Source organism: Mesoplodon densirostris, chromosome 4 (assembly GCF_025265405.1).
Source record: "Mesoplodon densirostris isolate mMesDen1 chromosome 4, mMesDen1 primary haplotype, whole genome shotgun sequence".
Taxonomy (NCBI): Eukaryota; Metazoa; Chordata; class Mammalia; order Artiodactyla; family Ziphiidae; genus Mesoplodon; species Mesoplodon densirostris.
In genome coordinates this window covers 135,490,162-135,509,422 of record NC_082664.1, presented here as the reverse complement: position 1 = coordinate 135,509,422, position 19,261 = coordinate 135,490,162, and the positions used below count along the sequence as shown (strand labels likewise).

At 41.0% G+C, this 19,261-nt stretch overlaps 1 protein-coding gene, 1 long non-coding RNA gene and 1 other non-coding gene across 4 annotated transcripts in view; 2 read left to right on the top strand and 1 right to left on the bottom strand.

Annotated features, from left to right (window-relative positions):
• The window catches only part of MYZAP (myocardial zonula adherens protein), a 140,914-nt gene that overhangs the window by 99,990 nt on the left and 21,663 nt on the right, over nucleotides 1-19,261 (top strand). The window contains exon 13 of one of the 2 annotated variants that reach the window (XM_060097286.1): nucleotides 1,596-1,692. The exons of the other annotated variant lie outside the window; for it this stretch is intronic. Coding sequence (XP_059953269.1) covers nucleotides 1,596-1,692 — 97 coding nt within the window. Of the gene's footprint in view, nucleotides 1-1,595; nucleotides 1,693-19,261 lie in introns of those variants that run through there. 2 annotated transcript variants of the gene reach the window in all.
• The window catches only part of LOC132488730 (uncharacterized), a 40,142-nt gene that overhangs the window by 12,981 nt on the left and 7,900 nt on the right, over nucleotides 1-19,261 (bottom strand). The window lies entirely within an intron of this gene.
• LOC132489612 (U6 spliceosomal RNA) lies at nucleotides 3,259-3,362 on the top strand. The gene has a single exon (XR_009532010.1). It is a non-coding gene; the product is annotated as a U6 spliceosomal RNA (small nuclear RNA).

Genomic DNA, 19,261 nt, shown 5'->3' with positions numbered 1-19,261 from the left:
TCATGCACTCCGGTGTTCATTACAGCACTATTTACAACAGCCTAGACATGGAAGCAACCTAAATGTCCATTGACAGAGGAATGGATAAAGAAGATGTGGTACATATATACAATGGAATATTACTCAGCCATAAAAAAGAACGAAATAATGCCATTTGCAGCAACATGGATGAACCTAGAGATGATCACACTAAGTGAGAAAGACAAATATCATATGGTATGACTCATGTGGAATCTAGTTTTTGAAAATGATACAGATGAACTTATTTACAAAACAGAAACAGACTTACAGATATTGAAAACTTATGGTTATCAAAGGGGAAATGTGGGCAGGAGGGATAAATCAGGAACTTGGGATTAACATACATACACTACTATATATAAGATAAATAACCAACAAGGACCTACTGTATAGCCCAGGGAACTGTACTCAATATTCTGTGATAACCTATATGAGAAAAGAATCTGAAAAAGAATTAATATATGTATAACTGAATCACTCTGCTGTACACCTGAAACTAACACAACATTGCAAATCAACTACACTCCAATAAAACTTTTTAAAGAAATTGCTAAAAATAATGGTCCCTCATATTCTTCTTTTTTAAATAAGTTTTACTGAGATGTAATTCACATAGCATAGAATTCATCCTTTTAAAATGTGCAATTCAATAGTTTTTAGTATATTTACAAAGTTGTGCAACCCGCACCACTTATCTAATTTTAGAAAATTTCCCTCACCCCAAAAAGAAACCCTGTACCCCTTAGCAGTCAAACTCCATCCCCCCTTTCTCCTAGGCCCTGGCAACCACTAATGTACTTTTTTTTTTATTGGAGTATAATTGCTTTACAATGGTGTGTTAGTTTCTGCTTTATAACAAAGTGAATCAGCTACATATATACATATATCCCCATATCGCCTCCCTCTTGCGTCTCCCTCCCACCCTCCTTATCCCACCCCTCTAGGTGGTCACAAAGCACCGAGCTGATCTCCCTGTGCTATGCAGCTGCTTCCCACCAGCTATCTATTTTACATTTGGTAGTGTATATATGTCCATGCCACTCTCTCACTTCATCCCAGCTTACCTTTCCCCCTCCCCGTGTCAAGTCCATTCTCTACATTTGCGTTTTTATTCCTGTCCTGCCTCTAGGTTCTTCAGAATCTTTTTTTTTTAGATTCTATATATATATATATGTTAGCATATAGTATTTGTTTTTCTGACTTACTTCACTCTGTATGACAGACTCTAGGTCTATCCACCTCACTACAAATAACTCAATTTTGTTTCTTTTTATGGCTGAGTAATATTCCATTGTATATATGTGCCACACCTTCTTTATCCATTCATTTGTTGATGGACACTTAGGTTGCTTCTATGTCCTGGCTATTGTAAATAGAGCTGCAATGAACATTGTGGTACATGACTCTTTTTGAATTACGGTTTTCTCTCCCTCATAATATTTAAATGAAATATTCAACTACATTACTACAGTCTATTTTTAAGTGTTGAAAAGGATTTCCTAGAGTTATCTTACCACATGAAGCATATGGTAAGTTTTGTTTCATATTCCTGACTGCGTTTTCTCATTTCTCAGCCAAACAGGTAGGACTCGTGAGATCGCAGTGCCTTCCAGGAATTATACCCCATACACACGAGTCCTGGAGTTAACCATGAAGAAAACTCTGACTTAAGCACTTGGAGACGTGCACTTTTCACTGATGGACAAAGGCCCTGGAACCCTGTGGCGTGAAGTCTGGAAAGGGTGACTGTTGCTTTGTCCTATACGCTGTTTAAGCTGCAGTGGAAACTGCTGAGGTTCTGATCCACTTCTTAAACATGAAGGAAAGTGGAGGGGGAGGGGGAAGGCAGGAGAGAGAGGTTTCAAGTCATATTTCAAACACCCAACCAGTGTATGTACCCTGCTGTACTGGGCCGTCATTAGCTTTCCATGCGGACACTGAGTCCTATCAGGAGAATTCCCTCACTATTTTCTGTTTTACTAGACTTCGGCTGGGAGGAAACAAGGCATTAACTTGAAATTTCATGTTACTTATTGCCAGGATCATTTGTTACAGCATGAAGGTTTTATTTACCCGTAGAAGTATTAGAGGCGGTGTTTCTCTGTTACAGGGAAGCCTGTCCACAGGAGTGCAGGCACATGGGGAAATGTGACCCTGGGAAGGAAGGGGCGGGTGCCAAGGACCTGTGCAGGGGTGTGGGAGCCTCGGCTGCAGCTGGTCCTCGTGTGGGCAGACACGCTTCATTCTGACGTGCTAACCCCTTGGTTTACTTTGTGCCTTATGCCTTTATGGGGCCAGCTGAAATCACTGTATTTATTCAACCTGTGATTTATTTTTTCTTTCTTTCTCACTTTAACTGAAAGAGAATTTTGTGTGTTGTGGAAATTTAATCACTTAATGTTTTCAATATCAATTGGTGTTTTTTTTTTTTTTTTTTTTTTTTTTTTTTGCCGTACGCGGGCCTCTCACTGTTGTGGCCTCTCCCGTTGCGGAGCACAGGCTCCGGATGCGCAGGCTCAGCGGCCATGGCTCACGGGCCCAGCCGCTCCGCGGCATATGGGATCCTCCCAGACCGGGGCACGAACCCGTATCCCCTGCATCGGCAGGCGGACTCTCAACCACTGCGCCACCAGGGAGGCCCTCAATTGGTGTTTTTGCTGAAGGAATGAGTGATTTGTTCATGCATGCTCTACTTTGATATTATAACCTATGTCACATGTTTAATAAATGCCATATATTTTGTTCTACTGATGCTATCATTGTGTGTCATTCATGACTGTGTAGAAGGGGTTTTGGACTGTCCAAGTCAGGGCACCATAATCTTTCAATCAGTACAGTCCTTAGAATCATTTATAAACCATTAAGAGAAGGTGTGTGTGTGTGTGTGTGTGTGTGTCTTTAAACCCTGAAATTTATCTAGTTAACCTACCTTCTAGAAACACTAAGATGCATTCATGTTTATAAAATTAAAAAATCATTTTTACTTAAAAAAAAATCATGCTCCCTTGTGCCCAAACTCCCTACCCCTTACTCCCCAACTTAAAAAAAAAAAGCCAAAGAAAGCAAAGCAACTCAGTTGAGTAAATCACCACAAGTCAGGACAGTGTCAAGAGGAAAATGCATGTTTTGAAACCAAATTTTTATTTAAATTGTGGTTGTGGGACCTTGGGCATGTCATCAAAGCTCTCTGAATATCAACTTCATGTTCTAAAAACTTGGGATAATCACACCTACCCGGTGCTCGCTTCGGCAGCACATATACTAAAACTGGACCGATACAGAGATTAGCATGGCCCCCGAGCAAGGATGACACGCAAATTCATGAAGCATTCCATATTTTTTCCACAAAGTAAACTTAAAATGGCTTAAGGACTTAAACATAAGACATGACACCATAAAACTTCTAGTCGTGAACATAGGCAAAACATTCTCCGACATAAATCATACCAATGTTTTCTTAGATCAGTCTCCCAAGGCAATAGAAATAAAAATAAACAAATGGGACCTAATCAAACTTAGAAGCTTTTGCACAGCAAAGGAAACCATAAAAAAACCCAAAAAGACAACTTAGAGTATGGGAGAAAATATTTGCAAACAATGTGACCAATAAGGGCTTAATTTCCAAAATACACAAACAGCTAATACAACTCAATAACAAAAAAACCCAATCCAAAAATGGGCAGAAGACCTAAACAGACATTTCTCCAAAGAAGAAACACATAACCAAAAGGCACTTGAAAAGATGCTCAACATCACCAATTATTAGAGAAATGCAAATCAAGACTACAATGAGGTACCAACTCACACCAGTCAGAATGGCCATCGTTAAAAATTCTACAAGTAACAAATGCCAGAGAGGATGTGGAGAAAGGGAACCCTCCTACATTGTTGGTGGGAATGTAAGTTGCTGCAGCCACTATGGAAAATGGTGTGGAGAATCCTGAGAAAACTAAAAATAGAATTACCATATGATCCAGCAATCCTATTCCTGGCCATATATCTGGACAAAACTATAATTCAAAAAGAAACATGCACCTCTATGTTCATAGCAGCACTATTCACAATAGCCAAAACATGGAAACAACCTAAGTGTCTATCAATAGATGGATAAAGAAGATATGGTACATATATACAATGGATTACTACTATTCAGTCATAAAAAAGAATGAAATAATGCCATTTGCAGCAACATGGATGCAACTGGAGATTATCATACCAAGTGAAGTAAGTCAGAAAGAGAAAGACAAATACCATATGATATCACTTATATGTGGAATCTAAAATATGACACAAACGAACCTATGAAACAGAATCTTGGACATAGAGAAGAGACTGGTGGTTGCCAAGGGGGAGGGCATTGGGGGAGGGATGGAGTGGCAGGTTGGGGTTAGCGGATGTAAGCTTTTTTTTTTTTGGCAGTACGCAGGCCCCTCACTGTTGTGGCCTCTCCCGTTGCGGAGCACAGGCTCCGGATGCGCAGGCCCAGCGGCCACGGCTCACGGGCTCAGCCGCTCCGCGGCATGTGGGATCTTCCCAGACCGGGGCACAAACCCATGTCCCCTGCATCGGCAGACCGACTCTCAACCACTGCGCCACCAGGGAAGCCCAGATGTAAGCTTTTATACATAGAATGCACAAACAACAAGGTCCTGTATAGCACAGAGAACTATATTCAATATCCTATGATAAACCATAATGGAAAAGAATGTATATATAACTGAATCGCTTTGCTGTACACCAATAATTAACACAACACTGTAAATCAACTACACTTCAATTAAAAAAAAGAAAATCACACCTGATAGGCCAATGTGAGTGCCAACTGAGGTAGGTCACGCAGAGGTCTGGCCTGGGGATGGACGCAGAGGAGGGTGCTGCCATTCTGAGGTGTGTTTTAAAGCACTGTTGACTCCTGGCTACCTTCACTCTTTGAGCTGCTCTAGCAGGAGAAACCGTTTCCTAGCGCAGCCCCAAGGAGGAGCATTTCAGGAAAAGGCAGGCCTTGGGGCCAGGAGGTAGGGAAGCAGGACTCAGCGTGGCAGAAGGTATGGCAACCCCTGGGCCCCTGGAGAAGCTGATGTGGAAACAGCTTCTAAATGAAACGGCATAAAGAATGTCGGTTTTTAATACAACCAAGACTGTTCTGCAAGCGCTCCACATCACCCCCCCCCACTTTTTTCTTTTCTTACAACAGTCAAGAAAAGGAAAAAAATTAGTTATTTTAAATTCAAAGGATGCCAAGGGATCATTCCATAGTATTAAAGGTGTCCCTGGGCCCTTTATACTTTTATATATACCTTCAACATGTGGAGAATTTTAAATATTATTTGAACTATTTAGAAAGACCACTGAAGAGACTTCCTCAGTGGTAGACTTGAAACTGAAAAAAACCAGAGCCGATCCTTCTCAACCCTTTGTCAAAATTAGTCCCACCGTCTGAAAGAGTGATGTTTGTTCTTAAACCTCCTCATAAGCATGGGTACTGTGTAGAACTGGGGGAATGATCTCTAATATTACACAGCAAATTTATCTAACTGAAATGAAAAACAGCAGTGTGTTAAGTTTTTTTAAAAAATGTATTCCTATGATAATGCCTCAATTAATATTCTCATTCCTATCCTTCCAGACTTTCTTAAACACACCCCCTTCCCCCATTTATTTTGTTTTAGCACACATAGGACCCTATACTGAGAAGCAGAATCGTGGTATTCAGGAACGTGGGCTCTGGAGACTGTTTCAGCTTAGTCACTAGTGTGTGGCTTGAGCACAGAACCTCTTTGAGCCCCTGTATAATGGGATCAGTGACAGTTCTTTCCCAACTGTCACTGTGTGCAGATTAAATGAGTTAATATCTGTGGAGTTCTTAGAATAGTGCTTGGCACATAGTAAGCACTTAGTAAGTGCTACCTATTATCACTACATACTTTTGTAACCACATATATAATCATTTATATATATAGATACAGATGTATAGAGCTACACCACTGTTTCTTACAGCTAGCTGGATTCCAGTTTATTGAGGTACTATGGTTTACTTGACCTATCCCCTGATGTTGGAATTTTGGAGGCTGTCTTTACTCTTTTTAAAGCAATCCTCTGCTCAACCATCTTGTACACATGTCTTTGTACACTTGCTTAGGATAAATTCCTAGAAGAGGAATCGCTGGGTCACAGGTTAGGCACATTTAAGTCTTCTCGTGCACGTGGTTCCAATTTGGCCTCTGGAAATTGGAGTCCACTGAAAGCTCTCACCAACAGTATGAGTTCTTTCCCGACTCCGTTGCCAACACTAGGAGTGAGAAATGAAGGTGTGTATAAAAGTGCCTGCTTTACGCAGGCACGCCCCCACAAACAGGCAGTGAATGAAGTTCCTTCAGGATATTGCCTTTGGATACCTGAGCTCGGGACCGTGCAGGTGTGAGCTGCAGGCCTGTAAGTGTCCTCAGGGCCCAGAGAGTACCGGGCAGCCGAATGGAAACAGGACTGGGCTTACTTAGAAGAAGCTGGTGTCCCACAGGATCCTGGCATCAGATGGCCTGCTGCTTAGTGAATCAGAAGCAAGAGTCAGCCATTGGGACAAAAAATTCAGGCCACGTGCCTGACATGGGGTTTGAGTCTGGGTGGCACATGCCCCAGAGGGTTCCTTTCAGGGCTAGCTGGGGAGAGAGGAACATTTGGGAAGTCTCTGGAGTTTGGTGATGTGACATGGTCTCCCCGACAGAGGGTGCACCAGAGTCTGTCTACTCTGGACACCCTCTTTCTCCCCAGCAAATGCCATTGGCCTGCTCCAGGAATGCTAGGGTGGTCCCCAAGACAGAGGGTGGGGTGAGGGGTATGACAGGAAGGGCAGGATTCCTTCCTGTCCTATTTCAGGCCACATCAGACCATAGTGATCTCCCTGACATCCAGACTCAGAGGCCCAGTTCAGTTCAAGCAGTGCATGCCAGATGCTGGGGACACACAGATGTGTACCCTCAATACCCTCATCCTCATCGAAAATTATTCCCAGTGAGTCTGTCTCCTCCTGGTCTTTGATGTCTCTGAATCCCAGGGGTAGTTTTTTCCTACTCCCTTCTTTTCTACTCTCACATCAAATGACTGACCATAGTGTACATTTCCTTTCTCTCCATCCATGTAAGCTCCTTAGGGGCAGTTTCCTATAAAGGAGGGGACTCATTCCACACCTCAATAAGCATGGAGAAATCTACAAATGAAAAGTATCCAGAAGGAGCCTTCGCTGGGGGAAGTAAAGGAGACCAAGAGTTACGGACCTAGGCACAGCATGCAAGCAGTCAACCTTCATAGCAGTTCTGTGTAGAAAACGTCACTACCACTGTTTTGTGGTAAAGGAAATGGAAACTCAAAGAGAGATGAAAATTGCCTGAAACCACCCAGGCCCGTCTGATTCCAGAACAGGGGTGGGAAGACTGGAGTCGGTATTGCCAATAAATTGCAATACTCCCTTGGGTGGATCACCTCTGCTCTCAGGTGCAGGGCTCCCATGAGCAGCTCTGCCTAGGAAGGAAATGGAATTCCACCCCCCCTCCCCGCAGAGGCCTGCTGTGATGATCATGTGAAGCAGCACAGGAAAAGTTTCCAGCACTGTGCCAGAGACATGCCTGCAATCGATACCAACAACTGACCCCTGCTATCAGTACTAGTCACTACTGTGAAGGAGGTGTTGCACATGAACATTTTTAAACCCAAGGATTTCCTCTTATTGGACACACATTAGAGACAATGAATAATGCTTACTTGTTAGTAGGATTGTGCAGAAGGAAAGTAGGGCAAAAAAAAAAAATTGTGTCTGGATAAACATAAGATTAAATAAACCATAGACTCCTTTTCCTTTCATGTAAATTTGAGAATAACTCACTTGACTTTGTCAGAGGAGGACAAGCCCCAAAGAAAGACTGGAGATATGTTTCTGGAAAGAGAGACCAGAGGAAAGAGACCAGAGGGAGACGGCTGCAAAGTTTGGAGGTAATTTGTTAGGCAGGATTAGATTACTAATACATGGTATGAAGTATAAATCAAAGAGGTTTTTGCATATGGATGTCCAATTAATTGTTTTAGCACCATTTGTTGAAAAGACTACCCATTTTCCACTGAATTGCCCTTGTACCATTGTTGGAAATCAACTGCCCATACAGGCACAGGTCTATACACTCTGTTATACACTCTGTTATACCGATCTAGTTGTCTATCTTAACACCAGTCCCACACTGTCTTGATTACCGAAGCTTTATCTTAAGCCCTTGAAGTCAGGTAGTATAGGCTTTTCAACTCTGTTCTTTTTCAAAGTTGTTTTGGCTATTCTAGGACCTTTGAATTTCCATTTGAATTTTACAGTCTGTCAGTTTCTACCTATGGGCTGCTGGAATTTTGACTGACATTACACTGAACAGATAGATCCCCAAGGAGAAAACCAAGACCCACTGCTGAGTATCAGGCCAGCTTGCAGCTGGTGGGACTAGGTGAGTTCCTGAATGCTGGGGCTGCTTCTCTCTTCTTCCGTTGGGAAGGTACCAGGTAAAAACTTCCATAATGTATTCAGATGAAGGTATAGTATAATCTTTGTGGAATTCTGAACAAAATATTATAAGAAACATTAATTTGTGCCCAAAGGCCATAAAACTGATGTAATTTGAATGCAATAAAATATAAATAAATGGCAAACAGTTCTTGGGGGTTTTCTCTTAATTTTTCAACACATACTTTTGAGTTTTAACATACAGCATTTACAGCATTCACCTTCCTGAATTAGGGGTGTGGGGGGCTGAGAAATAATTAGTAGGCAATTTTTTGGCCCTGGAACTTTTCTTGTAAATGTTTTCTTTGGCAGCCATACTCTTGAGAACAGGAAGTTACTCTCTTGTTACAGATTTAAGACTTTTCTGAGCCAAATAACAGAAAGCTGGATTAGTTCTGAAATGAAGGGGGAAAAAAACAACTCTTGGCTCTTGCTGGAGATTAATGACATGTTGCAAATATTTTAATTCTCCCCTTTCCCCTCTAACTTGCCACCTCCTAAACAATGCATATTCAGCCTGAAAAATCTTAACTGGTCACTTTGTGGCCCAACCCTAAAATAAAATACCTTTATGGCACCCACAAATTTATTTAAACATTTTTGGAGGGCTGGGGGAAGGAAATAAGGGCTGTCTCAAGTTGACCTTTTTTATCACAAAATCCCAATACGGAATTTAAAACAGAAAATGTAGTTGTAAAGATGCTAATGTTTCTACAGTAATCATAAAGATTCATAATTTTCTTTGACCTTTTAAAATGGCTTTTGCTATAGATAAAAATGTTCAATCAAGCTTTGTAAACAAACTCTATATATTATTAGAGATGCTTGCAAACAACTTCTTAGCAATTGTTCAAAATAACAGGATTATATCCTTTGACTAGAGCATTTATTAGTCTGACTACAAATCATGCAAACTGGTTTTCCCCAGAAAAGGCTGAGTTCCTTTGAATTAATATCCACTTTTTACACTTGATTCTAGCAAAAACAAACCGCCTCCCCAAAACCAAACTTGCAATATCAATGAAGTTTACAATCTGTGGGGACATTAACTCTATGAATCACCTGACAACCATTTGTAGGGATTCCTTTTTTGGGGGGGGGCGGGGGGGGCCGCACCACACAACATGCAGGATCTTAGTTCCCTGATCAGGGATCGAACCCGTGACCCCTGCAATGGAAGCGTGGAGTCCTAACCATTGGACCACCAAGGAATTCCCTGTAGAGATTCTTAAAACACAGAAGGCCTTAGGAAAACAGATTTAGAGGTAAAGAACACCTTCCTATAACAAGTGATCTAGGAAGTGATCGAGAAGTTTCCATGGTATCAGTCATCCTTCAGTATCAACAGAAGGTTGGGGAATTGGTTCCAGGCCCCACATTCCCACAAATACCAAAATCCACAGATGCTCAAGCCTGTTATATAAAATGGTGTAGTATTTGCATAAACGTACGCACATTGTCTCGTATAATTTAATTCATCTCTAGCTTATTTACAATACCTAATACAATGTAAATGCTTTGTAAATAGTTTCCCATTCACAGGCAAATTCAAGTTTTGCTTTTTGGAACTTTCCAGAATTGTTTTTTCTTTTTCTGAATATTTTGGTTCCAAGGTTTGTTGAATCCGTGGATGTGGAACCCACATACATGGAGAACAGACTGTAATTGCAGCCTCTCAAAAAAGAAAAAGAGTTGGCCTACATTTTTCATTTATACTTGCATCACACACCCAAATGTCCTGGTGTCCAGGAAGTTTGCATCAAGGTGGCAAGGTTCTGTGGTAGGATAATGGGGGTGAGTGGCTGGTGGCAGGAAGAGGCAAGAAGAGTGCTCACCAGGATTATAAGTACATGTCCATCTTAAAATCACTCAAATTCATTATTTTGAAAAACTCTGTGCTGCTGAGCAAATTCATCTGTAGATTGGATGTGGCCAAAGACCCAGAATCTGCAACCCTTTATTTACATTATCTAACGTTTTTCTTTCTGTGCATTATAAAGAAAATACTTATTCCTTCAAACCACCTTTTTCTCCAGTCAGCTTGAAGTGATGTTCCTCCCACATCATTCATTACCCTTTGTCTGTTTTCTGCTATTTTGACAACTGCAGGTTTTTTTTAACCTTATAAACAATCTTAAATTACTCAGAGCTGTCATCCATTAGATATAAAAATTAAATTAAGCCCAAGAATTCTAGGTGATGGAAAACATGATCCAGTCCCACAAGATACGGGCAACCACAGGAGTCCAGCAAAGGTTGATAATACCCTAAACTTCATCAATGTTGGATGACTATTTATTTAAAGGGAGCTACCTGCTTCCTGGTTTACTGCATACCAAATATTTCTTCAACATTTATGAACTTAAATAGATGCAGATGTTGTCAAAGAATAACATCAGTCATCCTAGAATACTATAATTTAAGCACTGAAATGCACCTTGGAGTTTCTCTGGTTCAATACCCTCATTTTAAATGGGAGAAAACTGAGGCCTGGGAAATTAACTGGCCACAAAGTTAGCGGTACACAAACCCTCTCCTCCCAAAATCATAGCTGGAGATTGACAAATTTCACCACCACCCCTTCACTTCTCTGATCTGGATCACCTTTACTGTCTATATACTATGCTTGACTATTCCTCTCCTCCAAATTTTGGAGAAGAAAATCAAGGATGACTTTTTTATCCTTTGTCATTCTCCCGACTCTATATTATATGGGTATCCCTTGCTCCTTTTCTCCTATTCCCCCTAGCTGAAGCTTTTCGGAGCTAGCTGTGTTCTTTTTCATGCAAGACAGAGAATAAAAGGTGACCAGATACTTGATTCCGGCTAGGTCTCATGAGAGGAGAAGGGTGGTCAGTTTTCTCTAAGTCCATTTTGCTGCCGATCACCAGTTTCTTTATTTTATGGCCTCTGATGTACATCAGATTCCAAAGAGTGAGACATACAGTGTGCCAGCATTGTGGTAGAGACTTGGTTCTTCTTTCCCTCCACTAATGGCACAACTCTCAAATCCCTCTCCCATGAAACTTGAAAGGAAATTATTAAATCTCACCCTTTAGTGACTTTGCAAATTACCTCCCTTAAACAATGTACTGGATATTTTATGAAGAATCTTAGACAAGGCCCACTTACATATAGGAGGGTCTGCCCTCCAGCATGGAATCTGAAGCAATTCTAAGCAAAGTTTCGTTTTGACATCCTCCCTTTTTGCCTGGACTACATATTCTCCAAATTGTGAAAAGGAGGCCTTCTGGGGTCTTCCTGCCACCTGAACTCTCTGTTTTAACACTTTCTCTGGTCTACTCTTCCTCTCCAATTGCTCAAAATTCTCTCCATTTTCTCACTTTCCCTCCTAACAAAGCCCACTCTTTTAGTGTAAGTCATCACCTCAGCTAGCCTTTTGTGAGAAAGCCATTTGGAACAAATTCACACTCAACTGTAAATGACTGATAGGCCGCAACCCTTCTAGAAATATCTACTGTCTCAAGGGAAGATCCTTTTTAACCTAGTAATTTTCTTATTGGTGGAATTTTAGCCAACGCATCAAAGGTAAGTGAAATAAGTCAGGAGAGGGGAAGATATTTTACATCTTATTCAAGATTCTGTCTCCTGAAACAGACTCAGACATAGAGAATAGATTTGTGGTTGCCAAGGGGGAGGGGTTTGGGAGAGGGAAGGATTGGGAGTTTGGGATTAGCAGATGCAAACTAGTTTATATAGGATGGATAAACAACAAGGTTCTACCCTATAGTACAGTGAACTATATTCAATATCCTGTGATAAACCATAATAGAAAAGAATATGGAAAAGTATATATAACTGAATCACTTTGCTGTACAGCAGAAATTAACACAACATTGTAGATCAACTATCCTTCAATAAACTGTAAAAAAAAGAAGATTGTCTCCTAATGGGAGAGGGAGGAGGAGGAGCCTCAGCTACAGTGTCTGTACATTCTGTACCACACAGCAGTACATGCGAGCTTTCAAGGACTTTTTTTTTCTGGTTTGTGAGTTTATTCATATGAAAAATCATAGAAAGGTGTTATTCAATCACCATTCGTCACATATCTAACCAATAATCTTCATTAATGTTGCCAATTACAAAGTAAATCACCTGGAACTTTAGAGAATCAAACATTTAATTTTTTTTTCCTGAATTCTCTCTTCACATGCTAACAAAAATATCATAAAACACTGTGGTGGCCCGAAATGGGAAATTTGTCACCAAACAACACTCAACCGTGTGAAAGTCTGAAGAGATAAGAATTCTTTCCCTTTGACTTGAACCTTATTTGGCTGGAATTTTCTCACCAGAGTCTTCCTATTTTTTTTCCATGGGCAACTGCCCCCTTGATTAATCCCATTTCCCTCAGTCTTAGTTTTTCCAAGCAGCTGAGCAAACAAAGATGCAGGCAGCCATTTTAACGTACTTCCTCCCTCAAGCCCTCTGGGATGGGCCGTCTGTTCATCCTGTTCATAAACCAATGGCCTGAATGTGCTTGGAGAAAGCAGCAAGGATCTTCTGACAGGTTTAATTTTAATAGCCCACAGTCTGTCACTGGGGAATCACAGCCCTGGTAATTGGCTTTAAATTACTATTTGCTGATAAAGAGGGAGATATGAGCTGAAAATTTGGTTCCTCATTTCAAACAGTTTGGATAACTAATGCAAGAATTTACTTTTAGTGTGGAGTGCATGCACTTTACAGCCTAAACCCTTGGGTAGCTGAAGAAAACCTTTTGTTGCAGTGGGATCACAGTGAAATACAAAGAGGAGAAATGTGACATTTTGTAGAAGTATAGAATTTTAGAGCTGGAAGGGAAATGAATCTGTGAATTATGCAGATGGCTTCACAGGGGAATTCTATCAAACATTTAGAGAAGAGCTAACACCTATCCTTCTCAAACTCTTCCAAAATATAGCAGAGGGAGGAACACTCTGAAATTTGTTCTATGAGGCCACCATCACCCTGATACCAAAACCAGACAAAGATATCACAAAAAAAGAAAATTACAGACCAATATCACTAATGAACATAGATGCAAAAATCCTCAACAAAATACCAGCAAACAGAATCCTACAACCCATCAAAAGGATCATACACCATGATCAAGTGGGATTTGTCATACGAACGCAAGGATTCTTCAATATACACAAATCAATGTGATACACCATATTAACAAATTAAGGAATAAAAACCATATGATCATCTCAATAGATGCAGAAAAAGCTTCTGACAAAATTCAACACCCATTTATGATAAAAACTACCCAGAAAATGGGCATAGAGGGAACCTACCTCAACATAATAAAGGCCATATATGACAAACCAACAGCTAATATCATTCTCAATGTTGAAAAACTGAAAGTATTTCCACTAAGACCAGGAACAAGATAAAGATGTCCACTCTCGCCACTCTTATTTGACATAGTTTTGGAAGTCCTAGCCATGGCAATCAGAGAAGAAAAAGAAATAAAATGAATACAAACTGGAAAACAAGAAGTAAAACTGTCACTGTTTGCAGATGACATGATACTATACATAGAAAATCTTAAAGATGTCACCAGAAACTACTAGAGCTAATCAATGAATTTGGTAAAGTTGCAGGATACAAAATTAATGCACAGAAATCTCTTGCATTCCTATACACTAACAATGATAGATCAGAAAGAGAAATAAAGGAAACAATCCTATTTACCATCGCAACAAAAAGAATAAAATACGTAGGAATAAACCTACCTAAAGAGGCAAAAGACCTGTACTCAGAAAACAATAAAACACTCATGAAAGAAATCAAAGATGACATAAACAGATGGAGAAATATACCATGTTCTTGGATTGGAAGAATCAGTATTGTGAAGATGACTATACTACCCAAAGCAATTTACAGATTCAATGTAATCTCTATCAAATTACTAATGTCATTCATCACAGAATTAGAAAAAACAATTTTACAGTTTGTATGGAAACACAAAAGATCCCAAAGCGCCAAAGCAATCTTGAGAAAGAAAAATGGAGCTGGAGGAATCAGGATCCCCGACTTCAAACTACAGTACAAACCTATAGTAATCAAGACAGTATGGTACCAGCACAAAAACAGAAAAATAGATCAATGGTACAGTATAGAAAGCCCAGAGATAAACCTACGCATATGTAGTCACCTAAATTATGACAAAGGAGGCAAGAACATACAATGGAAAAAAGACAGCCTCTTCAATAAGTGGTGCTAGGAAAACTGGACAGCTACATGTAAAAGAATGAAATTAGAACACTCCATAACACCATACACAAAAATAAACTCAAAGTGGATTAAAGACGTAAATGTAACACTGGACACTATAAAACTCTTAGAGGAAAACACAGGAAAAACACTCTTCGACATAAACCAGAGCAAGACCTTTTTTGACCCACCTCCTAGAGTAATGAAAATAAAAAACAAAATTAAACAAATAGGACCTAATTAAACTTAAAAGCTTTTGCACAGTGAAGGAAACCATAAACAAGACGAAAAGAAAACCCTCAGAATGGGGGAAAATATTTGCAAAGGAAGCAACAAAGGATTAATCTCCAAAATATACAAATAGCTCATTGAGCTCAATATCAAAAAAACAAACAACCGAATCAAAAAATGGGCGGAAGACGTAAATAGACATCTCTCCAAGGAGGACATACAGGTGGCCAACAGACACATGAAAGGATGCTCAACATCACTAATTATTAGAGAAATGCAAATCAAAACTACACTGAGGTATCACCTCACACCAGTCAGAATGGCCATCATCAAAAAATCTACAAACAATAAATGCTGGAAAGGGTGTGAAGAAAAGGGAACCCTCTTGCACTGTTGGTGGGAATGTAAATTGATACAGCCACTATGGAGAATAGTATGGAGGTTCCTTAAAAAACTAAAAATAGAGCTACCATACGACCCAGCAATCCCACTACTGGGCAAATACCCTGAGAAAACCATAATTCAAAATAGGGGGGCAAGGGGAGGATGGCGGAAGAGTAAGAGGCGGAAATCACCTTCCTCCCCACAGATACACCAGAAATACATCTACACATGGAACAACTCCTACAGAACACCTACTGAATGCTGGCAGAAAACCTGAGACCTCCCAAAATGCAAGAAACTCCCCAGGTACCTGGGTAGGGCAAAAGAAAAAAGAAAAAACAGAGACAAAGAATAGGGACGGAACCTGCACCAGTGGGAGGGAGCCATGAAGGAGGAAAGGGTTCCACACACTAGGAAGCCCCCTCACGGGCGGAGACTGCGGGTGGCGGAGGGGGGAAGCTTCGGAGCCGCGTTGGAGAGCGCAGCCACAGGGGTGCGGAGGGCAAAGCGGAGAGATTCCCGCACAGAGGGTCGGTGCCAACTGGCACTCACCAGCCCGAGAGGCTTGTCTGCACACCCGCCAGGGTGGGCAGGGCTGGGAGCTGAGGCTCGGGCTTTGGTCTGATCCCAGGGAGAGGACTGGGGTTGGCGGCGTGAACACAGCCTGCAGGGGGTTAGTGCACCACATCTAGCCGGGAGGGAGTCCGGGAAAAAGTCTGGACCTGCCGAAGAGGCAAGAGACTTTTTCTTCCCTCTTTGTTTCCTGGTGCGCGAGGAGAGGGGATTAAGAGTGCTGCTTAAAGGAGCTCCAGAGAAGGGCACGAGCCACGGCTAAAAGCACGGACCCCAGAGATGGGCATGAGATGCTAAGGCTGCTGCTGCCACCACCAAGAGGCCTGTGTGCGAGCACAGGTCACTATCCACACCCCCATTCCAGGCAGCCTGTGCAGCCCACCACTGCCAGGGTCCCGGGATCCAGGGACAACTTCCCCGGGAGAACGCACGGCGTGCCTCAGGCTGGTGCAACGGCACAGTGGCCTCTGCCGCTGCAGGCTTACCCCTCCCTCCCCCCCGGCCTGAGTGAGCCAGAGTCCCCGAAGCAGCTGCTCCTTTAACCCCATCCTGTCTGAGCGAAGAACAGACGCCCTCCAGGGACCTAAACGCAGAGGCGGGGCCAAATCCAAAGCTGAGCCCCGGGAGCTGTGAGAACAAAGAAGAGAAAGGGAAATCTCTCCCAGCAGCCTCAGAAACAGTGGATTAAAGCTCCAAAATCAACTTGATGTACCTTGCATCTGTGGAATACATGAATAGACAACGACTCATCGCAAATTGAGGACGTGGACTTTGAGAGCAAGATTTATGATTTTTTCCCCTTTTCCTCTTTTTGTGAGTGTGTATGTGTATGCTTCTGTGTGAGATTTTGTCTGTATAGCTTTGCTTCCACCATTTGTCCTAGGGTTCTAGCCATCCGTTTTTCTTTTCCTTTTCTTAAAACATTTTTTTCTTAATAATTATTTTTTATTTTAATTATTTTTTTATTTTACTTCTTTCTTTCTTTCCTTCCTTCCCTCCTCCCTCCCTCCCTCTCTCCCTCCTTCCTTCCTTCCTTCCTACCTACCTACCTACTTTTTCTCCCTTTTATTCTGAGCCATGTGGATGAAAGGCTCTTGGTGCTGCAGCCAGGAGTCAGTGCTGTGCCTCTGAGGTGGGAGAGCCAACTTCAGGACACTGGTCCACAAGAGACCTCCCAGCTCCACATAATATCAAACAGCGAAAATCTCCCAGAGAACTCCATCTCAACACCAGCACCCAGCTTCACTCAACGACCAGCAAGCTACAGTGCTGGACACCCGATGCCAAACAACTACCAAGACAGGAACACAACGCCACCCATTAGCAGAGAGGCTGCCTAAAATCATAATAAGGCCACAGACACCCCAAAACACACCACCAGACGTGGACCTGCCCACCAGAAAGATAAGATCCAGCCTCATCCACCAGAACACAGGCACTAGTCCCCTCCATGAGGAGCCTACACAACCCACTGAACCAACTTTAGCCACTGGGGACAGACACCAAAAACAACGGGAACTACAAACCTGCAGCCTGCACAACGGAGACCCCAAACACAGTAAAATAAGCAAAATGAGAAGACAGAAAAACACACAGCAGATGAAGGAGCAAGATAAAAACCCACCAGACCTAACAAATGAAGAGGAAATAGGCAGTCTACCTGAAAAAGAATTCAGAATAATGATAGTAAAGATGATCTAAAATCTTGGAAATAGAATAGACAAAATGCAAGAAACATTTAACAAGGACCTAGAAGAACTAAAGATGAAACAAGCAATAATGAACAACACAATAAATGAAATTAAAAATACTCTAGATGGGATCAATAGCAGAATAACTGAGGCAGAACAGATTAAGTGACCTGGAAGATAAAATAGTGGAAATAACTACTGCAGAGCAGAATAAAGAAAAAAGAATGAAAAGAACAGAGGACAGTCTCAGAGACCTCTGGGACAACATTAAACGCACCAACATTCGAATTATAGGGGTTCCAGAAGAAGAAGAGAAAAAGAAAGGGACTGAGAAAATATTTGAAGAGATTATAGTTGAAAACTTCCCTAATATGGGACGGAAATAGTTAATCAAGTCCAGGAAGCACAGAGAGTCCCATACAGGATAAATCCAAGGAGAAATACACCAAGACACATATTAATCAAACTATCAAAAATTAAATACAAAGAAAACATATTAAAAGAAGCAAGGGAAAAACAACAAATAACACACAAAGGAATCCCCATAAAGTTAACATCTGATCTTTCAGCAGAAACTCTGCAAGCCAGAAGGGACTGGCAGGACATATTTAAAGTGATGAAGGAGAAAAACCTGCAACCAAGATTACTCTACCCAGCAAGGATCTCATTCAGATTTGATGGAGAAATTAAAACGTTTACAGACAAGCAAAAGCTGAGAGAGTTCAGCACCACCAAACCAGCTTTACAACAAATGCTAAAGGAACTTCTCTAGGCAAGAAAAACAACAGAAGGAAAAGACCTACAATAACGAACCCAAAACAATTAAGAAAATGGGAATAGGAACATACATATCGATAATTACCTTAAATGTAAATGGACTAAATGCTCCCACCAAAAGACACAGATTGGCTGAATGGATACAAAAACAAGACCCATATATATGCTGTCTACAAGAGACCCACTTCAGACCTAGAGACACATACAGACTGAAAGTAAGGGGATGGAAAAAGATATTCCATGCAAATGGAAACCAAAAGAAAGCTGAAGTAGCAATTCTCATATCAGACAAAATAGACTTTAAAATAAAGACTATTAGAAGAGACAAAGAAGGACACTACATAATGATCAAGTAATTGATCCTAGAAGAAGATATAACAATTGTAAATATTTATGCACCCAACATAGGAGCACCTCAATACATAAGGCAAATACTAACAGCCATAAAAGGGGAAATCGACAGTAACATATTCATAGTAGGGGACTTTAACACCCCACTTTCACCAATGGACAGATCATCCAAAATGAAAATAAATAAGGAAACACTAGCTTTAAATGATACATTAAACAAGATGGACTTAATTGATATTTATAGAACATTCCATCCTAAAACAACAGAATACACATTTTTCTCAAGTGCTCATGGAACATTCTCCAGGATAGTTCACATCTTGGGTCACAAAGGAAGCCTTGGTAAATTTAAGAAAACTGAAATTGTATCAAGTATCTCTTCTGACCAAAACGCTATGAGACTAGATATCAATTACAGGAAAAGATCTGTAATAAATAAAAACACATGGAGGCTAAACAATACACTACTTAATAACGA